Below are 22339 nucleotides of genomic sequence, written 5' to 3'. Positions count from 1 at the left end.
TTCCCTGGCTACAGGTACTAATGCTCAGATTTACTTATGTGTATCTACAAACTCTTCACATTGGTCACTGGGAATACTGAGTTTCAACAGGACGTCATGCTTGAATAAATATTTCAAATATAACCTCTTGGAATGTTCTCTTTAAAAAAAAACAAACAAAAAGAAAATCCCTTCCTCTAGATTAAGTTACGATTCTATGGAAACACATCAGGCATCCCTTTAAGGTTCAAAAATAGCTCTGTGCCACAGTTTGGATATCTTTATTGCTTTGCCAACCCCTAAGCCTTAGAATAAGCCCTAACCAGGCTTGATTGTGCTTACCTTTGCGCTAATGCAATCTTTCAGTTTTTCCTCACAGCTTCAGCTGAGAAAGCTTCTGTGGAAATACTATATTAATATTAAAATAAAGGGAAATGGAAAAGCAAAACAGAGAAGTGAATTAGATGAGCTCTGGGTTTTTAACATACTGACACTGGGAAGCTGGTGGAAGGGTTAATGATACAGGCAAATTGCTTTTGATTCGTTGCTGCTTCCCAGAACCAGAGTCATCCCAGTCAGAGTTGTCACCTGGCACCTATTTCAAAGCTTCTGTCCCTGCACAAGGACAGCACCCTACTCCTCCCCAGTTACTCCAAGGAGGTTAATCTGAAGCTAAACAAAGTAATGTTTTCATTTAAGTTCAGCTCCTGTGTTCGCAAAGATGCCCAAGTGCAGAAAACACAGAGTGTGCTCACCCTGGGCAGTGACTATCAGGCTTTACCAGCTACTGGCCATGATGGAAAAGAACAAGGGGATTTGCTCCCTGTAAGACTTACTTAATTTAAAAGGAGGCCTGTAGAACAGCAATGCTTAAGTGATGGTGGAGAAAAAGAACACTGCTGACCTATGTGGACCAGCATAAAAGTGCTTAGCTGCAATTCAGCAGGGAAGTGTCAGTAAGCTGTCTGTTCTATTCATTACCAGGTTATATCCTTCAACTGCTCCAGCTTATGTAAAGGCTGACTGAGTACAAGCATCCAAACTGCACCAAGATATACCGGAAAGTAACAAGAGCACCCCCACCTGCACTTGGCTTCCACTTGCCTATGCAGCAACCAGAGAGTCACAATTCCTGGAATGAAACTTCATCTCTTTCCAGAGCTTGCTCCCCCTCTCCTATTCCCAGGGAGTGAGCTGGTTTACTGTTCAGCTATTTGGCAAAAGCAGAGACTTAACCACCATTTCCTGAAATGCAAATCAGTGAAACTTAACTTATACAGAGGATTTCCACACGAGGAAATGCTGATTTGTTTAACTAAACTAGTGGGCTGAGAAACACAGCATGGTTTCTCTTGATTGTACAGGTGTCATCACAAACAATGTGCACCTTCTTTGTAGCCTAGCTGAATGCAGGTACTTAGGCTCAACCCACCTCCAACCTTCTTTTATCTGCAGGGAACAACCTTTCTTCAGCTGATGAAACCAAACTGGATTTGGTATTACTCTCCCCTGCCTTTAGGAGATAGAGCTACAGCTCCACAGTGGATGTGGATAATTACATTTTGGAAGAAATTCTGGTAATCCAGACATGTCATTCACATCTACTTCTGCTTCCTTTTCATAGCTTCTCCTAGTTCCCTCAGCAGGTCACTGGCAAAGTCAAATGACTATAAAAATCGTGCAGCTTGAACTGGATTTATAACACCAAATTACTCCATATTCACCAAAGCGTGAAGCTGTGGCTGAATAGAGTCTGTCTGTGATTGCAGTACTGTCAGCTCACTGAGAGCGGTAGCTATAAGGGCTCCCTGGGGTTCCGGAGTCCCATCTGACTTACAGTCTGTCCCCGTTGCAGAACTGCTGTCATGCAGTGCAGTCACACCCCCTGGGACAGCAGTGAAGCTCTGATAGTGGCCGTTTTCAGAGAAAGACAGCAGCTTGTCTGGCATCTTAGGTAACACATCATATTCTTCATCTGGGAGCTCTGTTTTGTGAGCCTCATCATTCTTAGATGCTCCTTCAACGATGACAAGGAAGGACTTCCACGGTGTGTTCTTATCATGGATCTGGAAAAACAAACCAACCAATCAACTCAGAAGGTTGAAGGCGTGGAGAGAAGCCCTCTCCAGGCACGGCAAAACTGACATCAGCACATGGCCACCAAAGGAGGCAGTAGGGTCTCACCGAGGTGTGCCGCCGCAGGGTGGACTTGTCGGTGAAGGTCCGACCGCAGGCATTGCACATGAATGGCTTCTCCCCAGTGTGTATGCGATGGTGACGCTGCAGCGCATTGAGCTGCGTGAACTGCTTCCCACACTGGTCACAGCAGTAGGGCCGTTCACCTGAAAGCACAGCACATGGTGTGTTACTCACTGGGTAACCTCCGTTAGCCCCTGTCCTTCACCACAGAAAAAGAGATGATGTTCCAGAACAGGAAAATGTCCATGTCAATATATATATACCATGTATACTATAGGATCAAAGTAAAATGAACAAATTGCAACCCATGGTATCAGGACAAAATCCAAGTAGAAAAGACTGCAAAAGTGAAAGCTGGGCAAGCAGACAAAAAGGGGTTGGCTCTCTGCAGTGCCTTGTTAAAAAACAGACCGCATCAAGAATCAGAACTGGTTTGGAGGGTAGAAGTTCAAGTAATGGAAAAACCAAGAAATGAGAAACATCCTGTCTGAACTAAGCACCGGGAGAACAAAGACTTTAAATCGTAATGGTTTGTTTCAAGCAGCATCTAAAAAAAGAGAACCTCCTACCTGTGTGAACTTTTATATGCTGGTAAAGTGAATTCCTCTGTGCAAACGTTCTGAAGCAAACTTCACATTTAAAAGGCTTGGATCCCGTATGGATTCTGTTGTGGTGCTTCAGGTACTCCTTAGAGGCAAAGCTCTTCCCACATGTTTCACACATAAAAGGTCTTTCCCCTGCAGCAAGGATGAAGAGAATTAAGCCAACATAGCATCTGGGAACACTACTATACAGAGAGAAGACTACTGCACGCAAATTAACCACCTCATAGCAGGATCTGTGCAGACTAAGGTGACAGCAAGGATCTCTGCGTAAGGCTTTCCCCAGAGGGAAAGCTGAATGGACCATGCTAAGCGTGAGGCCAACCATAGCCATCTAGAAGTACTCTAAAGTGCCAAGTCAACTTCATAATATTCCTTGGGCTAACAGTTCAGAGAAAGCCCTTTTTTAAAAGGAGTTAGCCAGACCCTCTATGGATGACTGACAGATCTCTGGACATTGCCAAAAACCCAAGGACACAAACCATGATTGAGGTGCCAGATCCTGAACGGGTGGGAGCTCCTTAATAAGCTCCTTCCACTGACAGCCTTTCCATCTGTAAGAACCTTTCTCACAGAAGTTCTATATCGGGATGAGAAAATCTAATGTTATATCAAGAACTGCAAGAAGGCATTTGGCTTCTGAGTGATGGTAAGATCTCCTGGTTTCACAGCAGGCTTCCTCCTAGGTGCAGCACGCTGCAGAAGCAAGCCTTACCTGTGTGACATCTTTTGTGATATATAAGCATGTGATTCTGAGTGAACCTGGCACCACATTCATCACAGACAAAAGGCTTTTCACCAGTATGGATTCTGAAATGAGAAAGCAACATTAGAACACCAAAGTCTTGTTACTTCTCACAGTCTCCACTGTGAGAAGAGTGACTGCATGCCTGCACAAGACTTCACTGTCTTTTGCAAACACCTTCAGCTGGGCTCAACTGTGCTTTCTGTAATGCTGCTCTCATTTTCTATTGCTGCATGGTCAAGGCTCAGAGGACTTTTTTAAAGGTAAAACACAAAACGTTAAAGTTAGAAATTAAATCAAGAGTAGAAACCTTATATGCAGATTAAGAGACTGAAAGAAGAACGTCACCAGGCTGTGACCTAAAGTGAAGTGGTCATCTTCCCATCGCTGGCACTACCAATGCAATATTCCACACAGAACACAAGTGATGCCTTCCTTGACACACTGCTCCAGCAGGGCCATCAGGAAGGAAGAGCTACAATGGACACAAGTGGCAATAAGGAGCAGAACAATAACACGCCACTTCTGTGTGGGCAGTTTAATTCCTGGCACTTCAAGCCAGCAGTGTGACCTCCTGTGAGGCTGTGTACAGGAGGGGCAGCTCAAACAAGTCTTGCCTGTACCAGCTTCCTAAAGCTTAGATCTTCACCCTGTGCACACTTCAGAGGTCTTCTGAGTAGCGTTGCAAGAACACTGCCTTAGATGTAAAAAATACACAGAAAGATGGAAAATTCTCACTGCAGACTGTCATGGTACACATATGAGCACAGTGCTCGGTTTCTAGCGTTCAGCCGGCTTACTGAATGTTCATGGTGGAGAAAAATCTGCTTATGTCAAAGTGCTGCTTGTGAGCAGCAGAAAGCATTTACTTGTGGATAGGACAGGACACACAATGGAAAAGTTTCAGTTATATCACAGGGATAGTTTGGCTGAAGAAGTCTGTTCCTGGGTGTGCTTCCTATCACTGGGAATAAACCCATTGCTCTCAAAGGCAGTGATAAAGCCCTTAAAAAGCAAGAGCCTTGCTAAAGAGTATCTCCTTTGAACCTCCAAGACTGTGCATTTATACCTCCTGCTTTGAGCCCACACCTTATCTCACCATTCTGCTCTGGATGCCCTCAGTGCCTCACTCACCTCCAGACACTGACGTGGCCTATTCCTGGGTAAATTTCAGCTGTTTGCTATGCTTAGCACCCATAATATGTGGCATTCTTCAATTTAATACACAGCTGTGTCTTTTTAGATTATTTTCATACTTACTGCATAACATTTTGCTACTGAATATAAAGAGGCATCCAATTAGCTGAAGTAATGATAGCCCTAAATGAACAAATAACTCATCATGGGGTTGCTTTACTCATAATACTCCTATGATCAAAATTAACAGTGCACTTCAGCAGCTGGCAGCCTGAGCCCACACACCTCTCCTTCGGCTGAAAGGAAATTACAGAACTCCCTTAACCTGAAAAGCAGGAGAAAAGCCACGAAACAAAGAAATACTGAAGTTTTCCAGTCAGTCACTTTTTACAACCACACTTCACTGGAAGGCTCAAGGTGTGATCCAGGGGATTCAGCTTCTCCCCCCAGAATCTAACAAGGCCAGTTAAGTCTGTTCATACCTCATGTGTGTTTTAAGTGCAGAAGGCTGAGAAAATTTAGCCTCACACTCTGTGCACCCATAAGGCTTGTCGCCTGTATGCGTCCTTTCATGGAGCCTCAAGGCAGTTTTGGAGCTCAACCCCTTTCCACACTGCTGGCACTGATGACGCTCCCCACCACCCTCATGAACCTGGAGAATGTGCCTCTTGACGTCCTTCTTCCTCTTGAACTTCTTACCGCAGAGCTCACAAGGGAAGTGGCGCTCGCTGCTGTGGACATGGCGCTGATGGCTTTTTAGGTTGCACCGGTTGGCAAAGGTCTGACTGCAGGTTTCACACCGATAAACGATTTCGGCTGCGATGCCGTGGCTGTGTTTTATGTGCTTGAGAAAACTTTTCTCATACAGGAATTCCTTCTCGCAGGTGCTGCACTTGAAGTTACTGCCCCGTTTCTTTTTATCCTCTTCTGATTTTTTCATGTTTTCTTCCGTTTCAAAGCTGCCGTCGCATTCTTCGCTTTCAGGTTTGATGCTGTCTTCTGCTTGCTCCTCCTCCCTCTCTATATCACACAAGTCCTGGTCCTGTAGGTAACTGCCCTCTTCGACAGCAACCTCTGCATTCTTCTGCTGCTCTCGCAGCCGCCTCGTGTATTTCTTCTTTGGGATTTCCACAAATACTTTCCTCCCAGCCAGTCTCCCGCTCGCCCTTCTGATTTTGGCATAAGGAGGCTTCATCATTTCCTTCTTTTTGTCTGCTTTCTCTTTGGGTTTGGTAGCTGGCACCTCAAGAGCCAGTCCAATTCTGGGCCTGCCACCTGGGGAGCCTGCAGGATCTGGAGGACGGCCCATCTGCTCGGGTTCTGCCACAGCAGCTGCTTTAGACTCGAGGAAACTGCTTGGCTGGGCCGCACTCTCTTCCTCAGAGTTCTGTGATTCAGAGAAATTCTGCAGCTCCAGCAGCACCGATTCAAGCATTTGCTTCTTTAACTGGAAGCAGGTTTCTGAGAGGTCCAAACACTTCAGCTTTTCGGCTATTTCTAGCATACGCTGCACTCTGTCTTCTTCCACTTCTACCTTCGCAGTATAGACAAACTCAAGAAAGGAAGCAAAATCGGCAACCTGGACCTCGTTCAGGAACACGTTGGTTCTCGGGCCATCCATGCTCTTCTCATTAAGGAAGACCTCCTTGAAAAATTTGCTCGTTGCTGCCAATACAGCCTTGTGTGCTACAAACTCTGCCCTGACACCCTGGTACTCCACGCTGACCGTCACATCACAGAGGTGGCCCAGGAGACGCAGCTGGTGCATTTCATTCAGCAGGTTGATGGGAGAGGACTTGGATTCCAGTAAAACCGCATTACTTTCCATCTTTCTTCTCTCTGCAAAGAAAAGCTGTTAACAACACAGCGCGTTAGCTGTTAGCATGAAAGCTGATAAAGTTCAAAGACAGCAGCAGCCCAAAAATCACCTCCAGATTTCTAAGAGTGCTTCATGTCAGGTTTAAGCACTTCTGGTGCTGAAGCGAGCACACTTTCAAAAGGAGCACTGTGAAAAGTCTGGCTAGGAGCACAGACAGGACTCCAGAAGTGTCACCCTGAAGTGGCAATATCTAATAGCACGCTGTCAGTCACACACATTTCTCTGAAGTTAGTTTGCTTTTAAATCTCAACCGTAGTTTCACCTGAAACACTAGAGACTATCACAGAACGTAACAGGGGCAGAACAAACAGGGAGATCAAAAGAAAAGCTTCCATTAAGGCATGTGGAATTAAGCAGTTCTCCTCCCCCACAGTCAGGCAGTAAGAGGAAGGCAAGTTTAACTCAGTAACAACTCCTTTAAATAGGCTCTTCAGTTAAGACTTTCAAACAAGATTTGGATAAACTTCCAAATGCTCATTAACTGACAGAAGCACAGGAAACTGCATAAGCACGTTCTCCAATTATAAATTCAAGAAAGCAGAAAGCTTCCCCAATGCTGTTTCTCCTATAAAGCAATTCACCACTCAAATTAGGTTTAGGTTGGTTATTAGGAGGAAGTTTTTCCCCCAGAGGATGGTGATGCACTGGAACAGGTTGCCCGAGGAGGTTGTGGATGCCCCATCCCTGCAGGCATTCAAGGCCAGGCTGGATGTGGCTCTGGGCAGCCTGGGCTGGTGGACAACAACCCTGCACACAGCAGAGGGTTGAAACCCCCTGCTTGTGGTCCTTTGCAACCCAGGCTATTCTATGATTCTATAAAACTAACCTTACTGCCTCCAAGTTTTGAGCACCTACGCGTAGCCCTACACCATTTCCAGAACCATTCAGGTAAGGCCTTGCTTCCAGCTACTGTTTTACATTGCTCTAAAGTTCTCAAAACAAACAATGAAGAAAACCTCGAGGTTTTAAGGCACTTTCAGCAACGTCTTCCCCTGCAATGCATTGACTTCGCTGTGCCCCTGCTAACTGTGAACGCACACCCTTTGCATCTAAAAACCTTCTCTCATAAGCAGTACATTGAAGTTTCCGTGATCGACCTCAGGCACAGCAGACTCGCTGTATTTTATACGTGGCACACTACAAACCTTACTCTGACACATAGCAATCAGAAAATACGTGTTTAAATGGAACGAAGTTTGTATCAACGTAACGGAAATAAAGCCGACTTCGTGAATAAAGAGACGCCAGAACAACAGTCACAGAGTCACACAGAGCACACACGGAGCGCGGCGCACAGCGCGGCCCCAAGGCGGGGCGGCAGCTCCCCGGGACAGCGCGCTGCCTCCCAGGCCTGTCCAGCTCACCGGCCGCCCGCGCCCAAGAGGAGCCGGGAAGCAGCACTGCGGCGGCTGCGGGGCCGTCCCCAGCCGCGGAGCCCCTCCCGAAGACCCGGCACCCACCTCAGCCGCGCCGCGAGGCAGCGCCTAGGCCTCGGGCCCGGCCCGGCCGCGCCGCTCCTCACGGCCCGGGCTGCGGGCGGCGGCCGGAAGCGCTGCAGAGCTAGCCCCGCCCCGCCCCGCCGTCGCAGCGGAAATGACGTCACGAGCGCGACGGCTGTTGCTAGGCAACCGCGCGCTTGTGCCGGCTTCTAGTAATTAATGAGCTTGTTCTTTATTTAGCTGTTCACATCACTCCTGAGAGAGCGCATCTTTATTAAAAACCCGCAGTGACGCACAGTGACAGTACGGATATATGCGCATATACACATCCGTACACACTTTCCTAAAGAGATACCGTATAATGCAGTCATAACTTGGAAAACAATTAAGCCGTATACAGAGCTAAAACCTACCCGGCCTAAATACCTGCACTAGGCCTCACGAAGCCTCCCCTGCCCGCACGGCCTCCTGCTGTTACAGGCATCGGTCGGTATGTTCTGTGTCGCTAACGCTAGATGGCACATGCTGTACTTGTTTAAGAATGACGCTTTCTGGTTTATAAAGTTTACCTCGGTCAAATGACCACATTTCTGGTCCGGAGTCTTCGGCTGTGCAGGATCCCGAGAATGTCTCTATTTTGGACCAGTTGTGGGTTTTTTTGGTTGTAAGGTCTATTAAGAAGCTTCTCCAGTGAGCGTTCCGGTCATGAATCTAGAGAGAAAGGGGAGGACAGTGACATCTGAGACCTCCCAGCAGTCACTGCCAAACATCGAATTCAATGCAGCATCACACAGCAGTGAGGTTTGCTCACCGTGCTAAACATGCTACTGTGTGCACAGGAAAAGCTGGGTTTGCAGCACAAGAACAGAGCTGTTTTTGCCAACTCCGTGCTGATTTTCTGCCAGAGAATGCTTCCAAAAGAAACCAGATGTTTAGCATGGAGGCAAACATTACACTTACAACCTTGCAATTGGAAAAAGAACCACCTTATGTTCTCCCTTATGTTATAGTGTGAGGGTACGGAGGTATAGCAGTTTTCTCAGTGTATCACAACTCTGGAAATGTGTAAAACTATATTCATGGAGACGCTATAAACCATCACACTACAGGCTTAAAACACTGCAAAGCGTAGTTAGTATATATTATACTAATACTGCTCCTTTTTGTTATTTAAATAATTAAGATACTTAATATAAGCATATTAAGTAACACACTGTCCTTCCTCACCTCTCTTAAGATTTTCCTTTTGAAGACAATAAAGCTATTTGGGAGCTGACTGATTCGGCAGCCAGCAGTGGGAGCTGCTGTGCTGCTAGATAGGAGAAAATTCTGCTCACTGCAGAAATACATTTTTAAAAGCCATGTACACACCAGGTCCACCTCCTAATCTTAATCTTCATTCTTCCACAGTTATTAAAGACCAAAACTCAAGCAACAGTGTGAACCTACAGTAAGCCATGAAACTTCTCTCAGTAGCTAAGAGTCACCACCACAGCCTGACTCTCACAAAGGTTTGAGGGTTCATAGAATCCTGGAATTACTTGGGTTGAAGGAACCTCAAAGCCCATCTAGTTCCAACACCCCTGCCATGGGCTGGTTGACCCTCACTAGATCAGGTTGCCCAGGACCTCATCAAACTTAGCTAGAATGGGGCATCCACAGTTTCTCTGGGCAGCCTGTGCCAGAGCCTCACTGCCTCCTACTACGTAACTCTCCCCCCTTTTTGTTTTAAACCAATCCCTCTTGTGTCTCATCTGCCCACATTAATATAGAAATCATTTTCCCTCCTGTCTGTAAGATCCAAGGGGTTGGCGTACCAACACGTGTCTCCGCAGGGTGGACATGTCCGTGAAAGTTCTCTCACACGCTCTGCACTTGTAGGGCTTCTCCCCAGTGTGAATACGCTGATGGCGCCGGAGAGCACCCTGCTGGGTGAATGTTTTTCCACACTGTTCACAGAAATATGGACGGGTCTCTAAATGGCAAAGAACAGCAATCAGTGACTTTGAAGGCAGTTTCTTTTGGCTCCAATTTCAGCAGACAAAAAGCGTATGGAAGTTTGAAAAGATGAACATTGGGATAAAGCTACGTATCTAGGAGGAATGTGCTTAGGGCCCTGGCTTCTAAGGTTAGGTGATAGATGTTCTCAGTCTCCCCTGGCTGTGATAGAAAGCCCAAGAACAGGACCCTGATCTTGCAAGGGGAATAGCAGCACTAATAACAGTCACTCCGACGTCCTCCAGCAGCACACAATACACCTCACTCTTCTGGACAAGTGTCACTTGATATAAGATGGTATCTTGCCCCATTTAACAAGTCAGGATCAGTAGCAGCCCTGTGTCTCCTCACCACCTAACTCAAGAAGCTTATAAAAGTGGTTCTGGAATAACATGTCACCATCTAAACTATAAAGTATTTCAGATCTCAACTTCCAGTGCAGTTTATTTTCTCAGCCCCAATTTGTGTTTCATTACCTGCGTGGACATTACTGTGCTGAGCTAGTGAGGCTCTCAATCCAAACGTCTTCCCACAAACCTTGCACTTGTACGGCTTAGCACCCATGTGGCATCGTTTATGGCATTTTAAATATTCATTGGTGGCAAAATGTTTTCCACACACATCACACTTAAAGAGACGCTCACCTGAGTAAGAAGGAAAAGGCACTCTGAATTCTTGCAGAAGCTTGCACCTACCCATAACTCCTTTCTGGCTCTATGCTGAGAAAGATTCTCTTTCTCCATGTTTATCTCGTAGAATCATAGGATGGCTTGGGTTGGAAGGGACCTCAAGAATCACCAAGTTCCAAACTCCCTGCCACAGGCAGAGTTGCCAACTACTAGGTCAAGTACTAGATTAGATTGCCCAGGGTACTATCTTTCTGATGGCTTCTTGATGGCACCCACACAAATGTATTTTTTTTCCCTGAAACTATCATGCTTCATCATTTTTATCTTTTGGTTATCCAATTTCCACGTGTCTTTGTCCCTTAGTTCTCTGTATATTCTCTGTACACATGAACTTACTCACTCACTTAACCCTTTATCATAATTTCATTCCACAAGACTCCAGCCCCACCCCCACGTATCCAGTTTTGTACTTCAAAGTTACTTTTCAAGTGTCTCTCTGTCCCTGGTAGTTCCCTCCTGGTACCCTTCTGTGAGTTAGAAAAAGAAGTGTTCACTTCCAAATCCCCACTGATTCTTATCATGCAGCAATGGGAGGTGATGGAAAGAACAGAAGTATTTAAAGCTTACCTGTGTGTGTCCTTCTGTGGCCAGTGAGTTTCCCTTTATCAGCAAAGCAAGCACCACAGTCCTCACAAACATATGGTTTTTCCCCTGTATGGGATCTAAATGAAACAAAACACAAAAGGCTATTAATGAAAGAGTTCTTGTACTTAAGAGAATATATATCTCTATTTTAAATTATTTTCTATACATAAAAAAGTACATTTGTTCAGTCAAGAAATAGAGCATTTACCACTATTTGTGCTACACTGAAGTGTTCCCATTTAAGAGTTTACCTTTTTCTCACTCCAAGGCCCTAGAAAATCCCCTCCCCCTCCCCCCCCCCCCCCCCCCCTTTTTTTCCACAGGTTATAGTTCATAGCGTAGCACTGGTAGGGAGGAAGCAAGTAAGATGACATGCTGCTGTAGTGCACATCCATACTGCCTTCAGCACAATGCCAGCAGCAGATCTTAAGACACTGCAGGCCACATTTTCAGCTTCCATAACCCCTCAGCCCTACATCCCCTGGCCTGCAAAAGCTAAAAGGCATTAAAAAAAAGTCAGGAAAGCTTTGTTTCCAAACACATACCAGACACCTGACTTTGAACTATCTCAAATCAAATAATTCTGAGGCAGGGATCCTGATGCTTGATCTTAACATTTGATCTCTCCTTATTCCAAACCAAAAAGCATGATTTGAAAAATCATGCCTAGTTCTTGAGTCGTCAGGAAAAACACTGCATGTATGAGACAGACAGTTACCCAACACAAATCCCAGAAGTCACTGTGACAAAACAGCGTAGGCTCTGCTGTTTCAGCCGACACAGATATTCAGATGTTTCAGATGTTTCACTGCTCCAGAATCAGCACACCTCACAATCTTTAAAATCATTGCAAGAACACTCAGGAGACAGAAAAGACCTACTGACCCCATCACCTGGGTCCACAGTCTCAAAGGATAGGAGTTTATTTTTTAAGTTTAGCCCTCAAGCACTACAAACTATCTGCTAGGCTCACTGTTTGTTGAGAAAGATGGGACATTCCATGGCATGATTCACTGTCTCTTGGGGAGGACGCATTTAACAGATACCACCAGAGAGCAATTCATCTATCTAGCTCTGCTGACTACAGAGGGAGCCTAAATGAGAAGTCCAGCTTTTGTAATGTGTAGAGGAAATGAAATCCCAAACCAAATGACTTGCTCAGTCATACAGGAAGGTCTTTTCGTCCTGATCTCTGAAGTCCTTGGCTCATTTTTCAGCCTATGTCTCACCAGTGAGGGTCACCATCTTATTCTGAAGGCTCCATTTCAAATGACTAGCTTTTGCTTCTAAGTTCAGACAGAGCACCTGTTTCAAAATCCTGACCAAAATTTATGCAATGACCAGCTGCAGACAAAGCCTTTAGACAAAAGAATTAATCACAGATATTATATCATATCCCAGCACTCCTGTCATAAAGTCACCAAAGGAGAATGACTCAGAACTGGGAGATGAGAGAAAAAAAGTGCTGAAGTACAATGGGGCATGCGGGAAGCAATAATGGGAGAAGCAGTACCGTAGGCTGACCTGGTATGGATCTTAAGCTGTGATGGCTGAGCAAATTTTGAATGACAAATGCCACATTCATAAGGTTTTTCTCCTGTATGTGTCCGCATGTGAAACACTAGTGCTGTTTGGGAGCTGAGGATCTTCCCACAGACAGAGCAGAGGGGACGTTTGACTCTACCTTCGTGCTTCCGCACATAATGTGTCCTCACATCTCTCTTTCTTTTAAAAGTAGCATTGCAAAGGCTGCAGGCAAACTGCCTTTCATCAGTGTGGACGCATGCTCGGTGCTCCTTCCAGCTGTTGTAACTAGCAAACGACTTGCTGCAGATGTCACACTGATAGACTTTACCAGGCAAGCACTGATGGATATCTCTGCAGTGATCCACATACTTCTTCCGGGAAACAAACTGCTCATTACACTTATTGCATCTTATTACATAGGCGGATTTCTTATTCACCCCACTTTTATTTACCTTCTTTATTTTCAATTCTTCAGCTGATTCATGTTCTTCAGCACATTTTTCATTGGAGCATTCATCATCCTCATCGTCCTCCTCAGTACAGGCTTCATCATTATCTTTAATATCTTCAACATCCGAATACTCTGCTTCGTAATCTCCCTCCTCCTCTCCCTTCACACTCCTCTCACCTTCAGCTTCATTCCCTTCTTCACTCAGTGCTTCCCTTCCTCTTTGAACTTCTGTACATTTCTGCTTCTGTTCTTCTTGCAGTTCACTACAGTCTGCCTGTGTAACAGGTGGCCTTGCAGGGTCTTCCTCACAACTTGCAGATTCTTTGGGCATTGTACCCTTTTCTAGTTCAGCCTCTGACATCCCATCCCATATCTCCCTATTGCTGTCTTTGCCACAGCTTGCTGCATTTGGTCTATGTGTAGGTGGAACTACCATCCAGTAGACTGGCATAAGTTTCCTCTCTTGCCCAGATTCATGGATTTTTCTGTTAAGACAAACAAACACAGGGAACAACTATAATAGGTTCAATTGTTTCAATTCAGGCATGTTTATCTTAGAGGAGCTGTTTTCCTTTTAGCTGTTCTTCACACCATTTAAAGAACGTACAGCAAGATTAGAGAACCAAACAGGGAAATTCTGCACAAAGCTATACCAGGGAGTTAAAGAAAACTAAAACATCTGAGCCCATCAAGGACAGAGAATACATATTTGTCACCTGGCTACTACCAAAAGACAGATATTTTCCTCCAAGACCACAGTGGAGAGTGTAAGAAATGAAGGCCTTAAACCAAGAGAAGTACAGATTAAATATATGAATAAAACAAAACAGAGCCCCTTGCAAGTCATCAGTTGCAATGGTTAACTCTCCTTATCGCTAGTCAGGGTGTGGAAAATGAACTGCAAAGGTTCTAAAAGCAAATCAGACACACATCTGCCAGAAATAATATCAGTACAGCAGAGAGAACCTTAGAGCACACGAATCCACTGAATAGCTTTTATAGGCCCCTTATGGACTTGGCTTTCAAACACAGAAACGTGAGAATTAACAGATGCATTTTCTTACTCAAATACAGCTCAAGGTCCTCCTGATGGACGTGTGATTATTAAAAATCAATAAATAACAGGCACAGATTCTAACAGCCCTCATGCCTTGGAGAAGAGCAGGCCCTATGACTGGCTTCCCTGAAATCAGGATTCAAGGCGAGTTAGCAGAAAGCATGCCCACAGTCTACCATTCCTTCCCTATGTCTAAAATGCTAATATGTTTAAACATAACATTTTTTCACAGGGAATTAATGCACACAATCTGTATTACCCTCAGTATTAAACATAATCCAAAATATAAAACACAGTGCCAACTCAGATGTCCTCTGAAAAGCACAGAGCAGAAGTGCAGAAGAACAATAAAGAACAACTTCCAGCATCTTATATGCCCATAGTTACCTGGTGTAGCTACTGCCCTTTCCCTGCTGTCTCATTTCACCAGATTTTTAATTGATTTGATGATATTTTTATATAATTTAGCACTCTAAGTCTTCATTTTGGAGTGAATTACTAGTATTAGCATTTATTAGATATATTATTAAGAATCAATAAAGCACCGACATATATTTCAAGACAGAGGAAAGATATTTTCACATACGTATTAAACAGCACACTTAAAACACCATTCTTTTGGGGTTCCAGTTTTGATATCAAAATCTTGAGGCTTCTGCACAAGACCTCTTTGATTCAACAGGAAATTCTTGCCTGAATTCCCAGTTTGGGAAACCTCAATCCAGACTGAGAACTTGATGAAGTAACCTGAAAAAAATCTGTACAGATTTCAGCACCCGTCAGATCAAGTCCAAGGAATTCTCCAAGTGAAGCTTTTAGGACTTCAGAAATGATTCTACCCTGCTGCTCACAAACAAGTGAGAGCTCATACACACAAACACAGAATGCTGTACCTTACATGAGTCTTGTAAGCAGACCTGTGAGCAAAGCTGGCAGGGCAGCGCTCACACTTATAAGGTTTCTCTCCTGTGTGTGTTCGTATGTGGACTGTCAGGCCACACTTGGAGCTGATGACCTTGTCGCAGTATGGGCATGCCTGCGGGTCCCTCTGCTTCTCATGGACCCTCTGGATATGGTCATTTCTGTCCTTCTGATGCTTAAACCTCTTGTCACAAAACATGCAAGAGAAGCCCTGCTCAGCGCTATGAACAGTGAGGCAGTGCTGCCTCAGGTTCTGGTGGCTGGAAAAGAGCTGCTCACACATGTTGCAGCTGTATTTGACAGACAGATTAATGCCATGCTTGAGCTCCATATGCAACTGGTACTTCTTGATTACGTGGAATGATTCATTGCACTTCTCGCATGCCAACTTTGGCAAGACTTTTGCCACATGCCGCAGTGATCTCCTACGTTTGGTTTTACAGCTAAGATCAGAAATCAAACTGTTTCCATCTTCCCACTGCTCAGACAGCATATCCCTAATTACTACACAGGCTTCCTCTGACCCAGTCTGACTCATGGGAGAATGAGTATTCCTCTGCTCCAGACTAATGACATCCATTCTAAGTCTGCCTCTGTTATCCATTCTGTCACATTTGTGTATCTTTGCTGTCCTAGATTTTTGTTGTGGAAAAGCAGTGCCTTCTTGCTCAAGATTTGCTGGTTGGCCTTCAATGAGTTCATAACCAGCCAGCAACTTGTTACACTTTTGCCTCTCCCAGAGTTTCCTCTGCATGGGTACTGCCACTACTTGGGAACAGCTACTCAGTCTGTGGTCCTCCTCTTGCTGGACGCAAGGCCACTGTGGCACACCACTTTCACACAGCTGACCTTTCAGATGGAGGCTCAGATCCAAACCTTTCTTTCCCTCTGCTCTCACTTCTTCACAAATGTCAAGCAAGTCCTTGCACTCAAGCCTTTCTGCTATTTCTTTCATTCGTTGCAGTTTTCCTGCTTCAATCTCTACTTCTGCAGTATAGACGAATTCCAGAAAGGAGGTGAACTCTTCTGTGTAAATGTCTTGCAGAGTCACTGTGCAATTCTTGGTGTCCAGCATCTCATCATGCAGGAAAAGCCCCTTAAAATAGTTGCTGGAAGCTGCCAAGACAGCTTTATGAACCAGAAATTCCTCCTGAATTCCTAGATGTTGCGTGTGAACTGTCACATCACAGAGGTGACCAAACTGGTACAGAGAATGCAGTGCCCTCTGGAGATTAGGAGCCGCAACCTTGGATTTCATTAGAATTTTCTTCTCCATCCTGCCAGAAAAACAGACAGATGTTTGAATACTCGTTCTTCCATGAATTACCTCTTCATAAACATACAATATTGGTCACTTACATAAAAAGCTCCGTGGAGAGCTGTGTCCCAATTCCCAATTTACAAGATGTACTAAAGGCCTCAAGGTTACTTCTGTCAATGCAACTGTCATCAGCAAACATAGATTATGGTTTATTGCAGTCACAGATTTAGAATTACACTCTAGGATAATCCTTCAGAGCCAATATTCTGGAGTACAGATGGTAACAGTAACAAAATGTGAGTAACATAATACTTCATACCAGTGCTTTTCAACATCAGAGGTCACAGCAATTCACAATAAAACTAAGCAACCTTCTCTATGTCTGTTGTATCAATAGGGGAACCGAAGTATAGCAGGTCAGTTCCAGTTGTTTCCAGGCTGCTGTTAGAGCAAAGCCTATGCTTTGGCAGTGCCACACCAGGCTCTACTCACTGTGACAGGCAGCTCCTTATCCAAAGCAGGGCAGAAATCTCTGGACCTTGATCACTTTTGTTTCTGTTTCGCAAACCCCTCCACATAAACAATCAGACCTGGTGGTTAAAAGTGTGAATTAGTAACTTATATTGTATTCAGGCACTTAAAGAAATGCAGAAAATGTACAGGGATAAATTATGTATCTGGAAATATATATTTTTCTTTTTCCCTCGAGGAGGCAGTAGTATTTTATTTGGTAAACGTTTCCAAACAGCTTGCTCCTTCTCAGTCATCAAACAGAGGGGTCAGAAGTTTTCTGACATCTTGATGATTTCACAAAGAACAATTTGCACTTTCCCATCAGCTCTAGGGACAGATGCTACGCATCATTACAGTAAACCACATGCCTGAGAGCACTGTGGCTTTCCTATCTCAACCCATATACGACACCTATAACTCTGGAACAAGAAGTCTCATTTACCCTTGCCCATAAAGCACAGCAACACTGCTGACACCCTTACACCAGCCTTTAGATGATCCTATAATATAGGATACAATCCAGTATTCTAAGCTTATATTCCTGATACAACATAGTTTCTAAATGCCTGTTATTTAGCACATTTGCAACAGATTTGTCACCAAGGGAGGAACGTTAGGCCAAAATAAACAGACAAAGTAGCTTGCTATTGCTTAAAGGCTCTGCTTAGGGTTGGCTTGCTGTGCTTGCTTTCACTCCTCATCTGAATTATGTTTGACATTACATTAAATACATTCTTGGCAGATATAAACTGTCTGATTAAGAAGACAAATGCGTCTTCAACATACAGCACTAGGAAGTTGAATACAGTACAGAGCCTAGAGAGAACAGCTTTGAATAGCAAGCTTAATAAGAGATAGCTTTGAGAATACTCTTCCTATTACAAGCTACTGCAGCAGGAACCACAGAGGATAATCATCTTCTAATCTGTAAGGCGTGACTTGCAACTTGTGACATCCCAAATAATGTTTTTAAAACTGTATTTACATGTTTCAGTTGATTTTCTAAAGGTGCCATTAAGAGTCACCGGAACGTGTACTGTAATGTTCTTAGGAAACAAGGGAGATTTCTACTAGACACTAAATGTCTGAAAGCGTGAGTTATGCAAAACCTCGATATATGTACCCAGTTAGGAGTTTGATCCCAAGTCTTCTCTCCTACGAGCTCTTGTTGAGTAATCCCACCCATATCAGTGGGACTGCTTGGGACCTCAGCCTTCCTGCTCAGCTGGTGCAGAACCTCCTGCCTCCCTTGTCTGCTGGTTCAAAGATGTTTACTCAAAGAAAACAAACAAACAAACAAACAAACAAGCTATTAAAAGACAAACAATTTGGAGAAGTAGCCAAAAGAATGAGTGAAAAAGCAAGGCAGGTGTTGAAAGAGACCACTGAAACTGGAAATTATAGAGGGATGTGCAAAACAGCATTGACTAAATTCTATCAGAAAAGGACTGCTTATATCCAGATTCCTCCAAACACCTAATTAACACTTTCTCTGCCTTACGAATTCTGAACAGCAATGACAGTCTTAGTGAATACATTCAGCACTGGTTTGCACCTGTGCTGATCATAATTTTTGCAATCTGCTGAAAGCCCAGCTACTACTAAATGTTCACCCTGCAGAAGGAGCAGGGAATGCTTGAAAGCTGCAGGAAGAAACACAGATCCAGAGGCTAATGCCTATACTTAGCCCACAAATTCACAACAGCTACCACCTAATCTGTCCCCTTGCTTGCCCTTCTCAGTGTTTTCCAGCACAACATCATTCCTCATGTCTGAGCAGGGCTGACCTAGTGTTGAGAAGCTCAGTGATCGGTAGAGCTTAAGGAAATCAATGAGCAGAGCATGTGCTAATTCTCTCCTCCTCCTTTTTAAGATCCCCATCTGAGATAAATTCTCAGTACACGCTCGCATGTGAACTCAGCTAACACTTAGATCAGATCAGAACACTTATATCAGATACAGAGCCAAACAAAGAGTTTTGTTCCAACACGATCTCGTCAGTTCATCTGGTTCTAGATTAAATCAGCCTGGGAACTGTTTACTGAAGTGTCTTTCTAATGAAAAAAATACCACAAATAAATCAATTCTCACCTTTTTGCTTCTTCAGAAGAAAACAGACTACTCTTTGTTACTTCTTGGACAGGAAACCTGAGTTTTCTCAAGTAGCTTTGAATAATTTGTTCTCTCTCATTTCACTTTAATGAGAAGGAGATCAGAACACAACGTTGCAATGGTGTTGAAACAGTATCTAAGTTGCTTTCTTCTTCTTCTTTTGTTTCTGAAAACTTGTCAGTAGAGAGTTTTTAAGTATGCTGCTTTCCTTTGTAGGGTAAGAGAACAGTTTCTTATCCCCAGTGGATTAAGAAAGCTGATTCCTCCCTATTCTTTATATGTCATTAAAGCTTATTGACAAGAGAAATATTATGAGGAATTCCCACCCAAAGCAATAAGAACAAGGGTGACAGAACTGTGGTAAATCATTCCCTTATTTAATCAAAGAGAAGGATGCATTTTATGCATTATGAGTTAATGCTGGCTTGAAATAACACCCAGCAACCAAATAGAAAAAAAAAAAATTAAAAAAAATGGTGACATAATTATTAGTATAAGGCTTAATCTGGTTCCTCCACATATGAACACAAGACACCTTGGTGCTCATAATCTTAACTTTGGCTCCCAGACACATCATTAAAGCAAGCTTACCCAACCCTTTTTGCTTTAGCCAGCTCAAATCTCAGAACAACTGGTACTTCTCTTTCCTGCAGGTCTTATATATGCCTTATATATGTAACCTAAACCCTGGAGAGTGGCAGAACACTAAACTGCTTGTGGCTCACAAAACCAGTAGCAAAAATGAGGAAGCAGGAAGCTGACAGCCCTAATGAATATCATTCTGCTTTACCTTACAGCTACTTCAGAGATCTGGCAGCAAGTTACTAGCTTCAGACACTGACTTCTGGGGAGTCAAAGAATTTGGATGGATGCAAGACTTCCAGAAAATTAGGCTAAAAGATCCACTGCAAAAGCCAAAGCATATTTCTATTCAATTACAGAACCTGATAACACTACTGGAATAAGTCCATCTGTTTTCCAAAACCAAAGCCTAGTAGTGGCTTCTAATCCGCAAGGAGTGATTTACGTTTTGTTCTGTGCCCCTCTTCTTTTTAATGGTACAGCGATGCATTCAACACTATCTCTCTAGTTAAATGAAAACAGGAAAACCGTGTCTGTAAGAGCAACAGTAAATGTTTCTAGAACAGAACTGCTTCTTGGCCTTCACTGTTCACCTCTACTTGGAGATTTTTATGGGCCAGAGCCTTAACTGATGTGATACAGTACAGCCCATCTGAGGTGAAGACAGTAACAGTATCCCCATCTGTCTGGGAAAAAAAAATAAAATACAAGAAAGGTCTAATGCCACAGTTTTAGATAAGCATGCTACTCAGTTTAATTAATGCTCTGTTTTTTGCAAAGTACACATAATCTTTGGTTGCTCGAGTCTCCCAAAGTCTTTTAAATTAAACTCTAAATTTCTCATTGGGAAAGCAAAGAGGGACTTATTCCCTAACTTATCTTCCCAGGGAGGGATCCTTTATGCCCTTGACAGCTGCTTGCATATAGGAACCCTTAACCTACTGACAGAGCGAGAAGAAAATGAGACCTCCTCTGACCAGTTATTCCCTGCAGGAGCTGCCCAAACACCTCTATGAGTGCACAGTTGTACTTCTGGATGCCTTGGCTAAAACTTTCCCAAGTAAGATGCAGGTGGGTAGATTTCTTGTTTTTTTTTTTCCCCATGTCAAGTCAGATAGCAATTCGAGAGTGACTGTGAGGACAGAATGTGAATGACAGGAAGATAATTAACCACTGTAAGTGAAAAAGAACGTTAAGAGCACATAAATAAGTGCTGGAGTTACTCACCTGCATTAATCACCTGGAAAATCAGATTTATTCACACAAATTCCCACACTAGGTCTAGCAAGCTGTCAGAGCAGCAAGAACACCCACAGCACACCTGTCACAGCCACAAATGAATTCAAATCACTCTTTCCGTGTGGAAAAATCGAGGCCACCCACCCAGGCCGCGGGGCTGGGCCGCCTCGGGACACCCCACGCCCCGCCCCAGCGCTCAGGCCTCGCCGCCTCCACGCTCCCTCGTGAGGCGTCAAGCCCGGCCCGCGGCCCAGGCGGCGCTCGGCCCTCCGTCGCGGCAGTCTCCGTGTCCAATTGCTCTCAATGACCCCTCGGTTCCGGCCGGGCTCGCCACCGTCCTTACCCTACCGTGCCCCACGCGTGGGTTTGCGTCTGCCACGCTCCTCTCGCACCGCCTCTGGGAGAAACCACCTTTCCCCCGCATTTCAGCGCAGTGGTCTTACCCGCCTGCCCGAAAATAACATGGACGCTTTCAGCTTCGTCCCCGCGACCGCTCAGCCTTTCCGCCATCTTGAGTGAGGGAAGCGGCATGTCAGGAGTGGGCGACCATCTTGGAGGGGGGCTTTGGCCACTCCTGCGTGCTTTTCAGGCCCGTTTTGGGGCTGTGTGGTAAAAGGCTGCCGAGCAGGGAGGGGAAGGGTTCGAAGAAGGTTTCGGCCAGCAGCTGAATAACAGAAACAAAACCAAGCCGGGCTTTCTGAGTGAAGAACCCCTGCTGCAGGCTTATCTGCCTGCTCGGAAGAGGCTCGGTGGCCCTCCCACATGCCCACAGCCCCCAGGCAAGCCCTGTCCTATGCCCCAGAGCTGCTTGTCTGCAGCAGCTTAGCCATGATGTTAGCCAGAAAGGGGTTTTGTTGTTCTGGAGCCAGGCTACTTCATGAGAGGCAGATAGATGATATCTCTCGCTACAAGGAGACAACAGGGAGGTGGGGAAATAGACAGCTTTAAGATGTTTTCCAGCCCTCAAAAAGAAAATCTCCAATCTCAGGGCAGTGTATCCGTGCAAGCTGTGTGAAAATGCTTTTTGGTTTTCTTTTCCCTGTGAGAAAGTGAGCCAGAGTTGCTGAAGCCTTCCAGAAGATTGGCTTGCAGGCCCTCAGTTCTGCAAACAGATCCAAGCTGGAAGCCACGACTTTGCCTTGTGTTTGAGGCTTTGCTGTCTCTCTGTATTGCCAAGTTGGATGACAATAAAATGAACAGCTTCTGTGGGGACTTTGCTTTTCTAACAATTCATATATGTCTTGTCTAGGAAGATTGGGTTGAAAAAATGCATGAACGTAAGAAGCTTTTGCTCAACTACTTTCAAAACACTTGAAAAAAGTATCCAATAGACTTAAAACCAATCTGTTTTCCCATCTGCAAAATGAAGGGTTTCATGGTTCTTGCTCAAAACACGTCCCAAAGACTTGCATCTGCCACTGAAA

At 44.5% G+C, this 22339-nt stretch overlaps 2 protein-coding genes across 12 annotated transcripts; both read right to left on the bottom strand.

Annotated features, from left to right (window-relative positions):
- Positions 1-136: 136 nt before the first annotated feature.
- GZF1 (GDNF inducible zinc finger protein 1) lies at positions 137-8631 on the bottom strand. Of its 2 annotated transcripts, none has more exons than XM_072332969.1 (6): positions 8550-8631; positions 5145-6514; positions 3496-3590; positions 2748-2915; positions 2164-2321; positions 137-2045 (listed from the first exon to the last, which is right to left on the bottom strand). In XM_072332969.1, the coding sequence occupies exons 2-6, from the start codon at positions 6488-6490 to the stop codon at positions 1689-1691; spliced, it is 2124 nt and encodes a 707-aa protein (XP_072189070.1). In that variant the 5' UTR covers positions 6491-6514; positions 8550-8631; the 3' UTR covers positions 137-1688. The 2 variants fall into 2 exon arrangements, with proteins under 2 accessions (XP_072189070.1, XP_072189068.1); XM_072332967.1 differs by lacking the exon at positions 8550-8631 and adding an exon at positions 8002-8120.
- On the bottom strand, positions 8219-21484 carry LOC140250305 (uncharacterized). 10 transcript variants are annotated; one of them, XM_072332959.1, is made up of 11 exons: positions 21259-21350; positions 20904-20997; positions 19074-19267; positions 18106-18256; positions 16962-17059; positions 15181-16485; positions 12777-13715; positions 11235-11329; positions 10455-10622; positions 9798-9955; positions 8219-8691 (listed from the first exon to the last, which is right to left on the bottom strand). In XM_072332959.1, exons 5-11 carry the CDS (start codon positions 17045-17047, stop codon positions 8455-8457), a joined length of 2988 nt encoding a protein of 995 aa, XP_072189060.1. In that variant the 5' UTR covers positions 17048-17059; positions 18106-18256; positions 19074-19267; positions 20904-20997; positions 21259-21350; the 3' UTR covers positions 8219-8454. The 10 variants fall into 10 exon arrangements, with proteins under 10 accessions (XP_072189060.1, XP_072189059.1, XP_072189061.1 ...); XM_072332958.1 differs by lacking the exons at positions 18106-18256; positions 21259-21350 and adding an exon at positions 21359-21484; XM_072332960.1 differs by lacking the exons at positions 19074-19267; positions 21259-21350 and adding an exon at positions 21359-21484.
- Positions 21485-22339: the final 855 nt, after the last annotated feature.

Source organism: Excalfactoria chinensis, chromosome 3 (genome assembly GCF_039878825.1).
Source record: "Excalfactoria chinensis isolate bCotChi1 chromosome 3, bCotChi1.hap2, whole genome shotgun sequence".
NCBI lineage: Eukaryota > Metazoa > Chordata > Aves > Galliformes > Phasianidae > Excalfactoria > Excalfactoria chinensis.
This window is presented reverse-complemented; position numbering and strand designations above follow the sequence as displayed.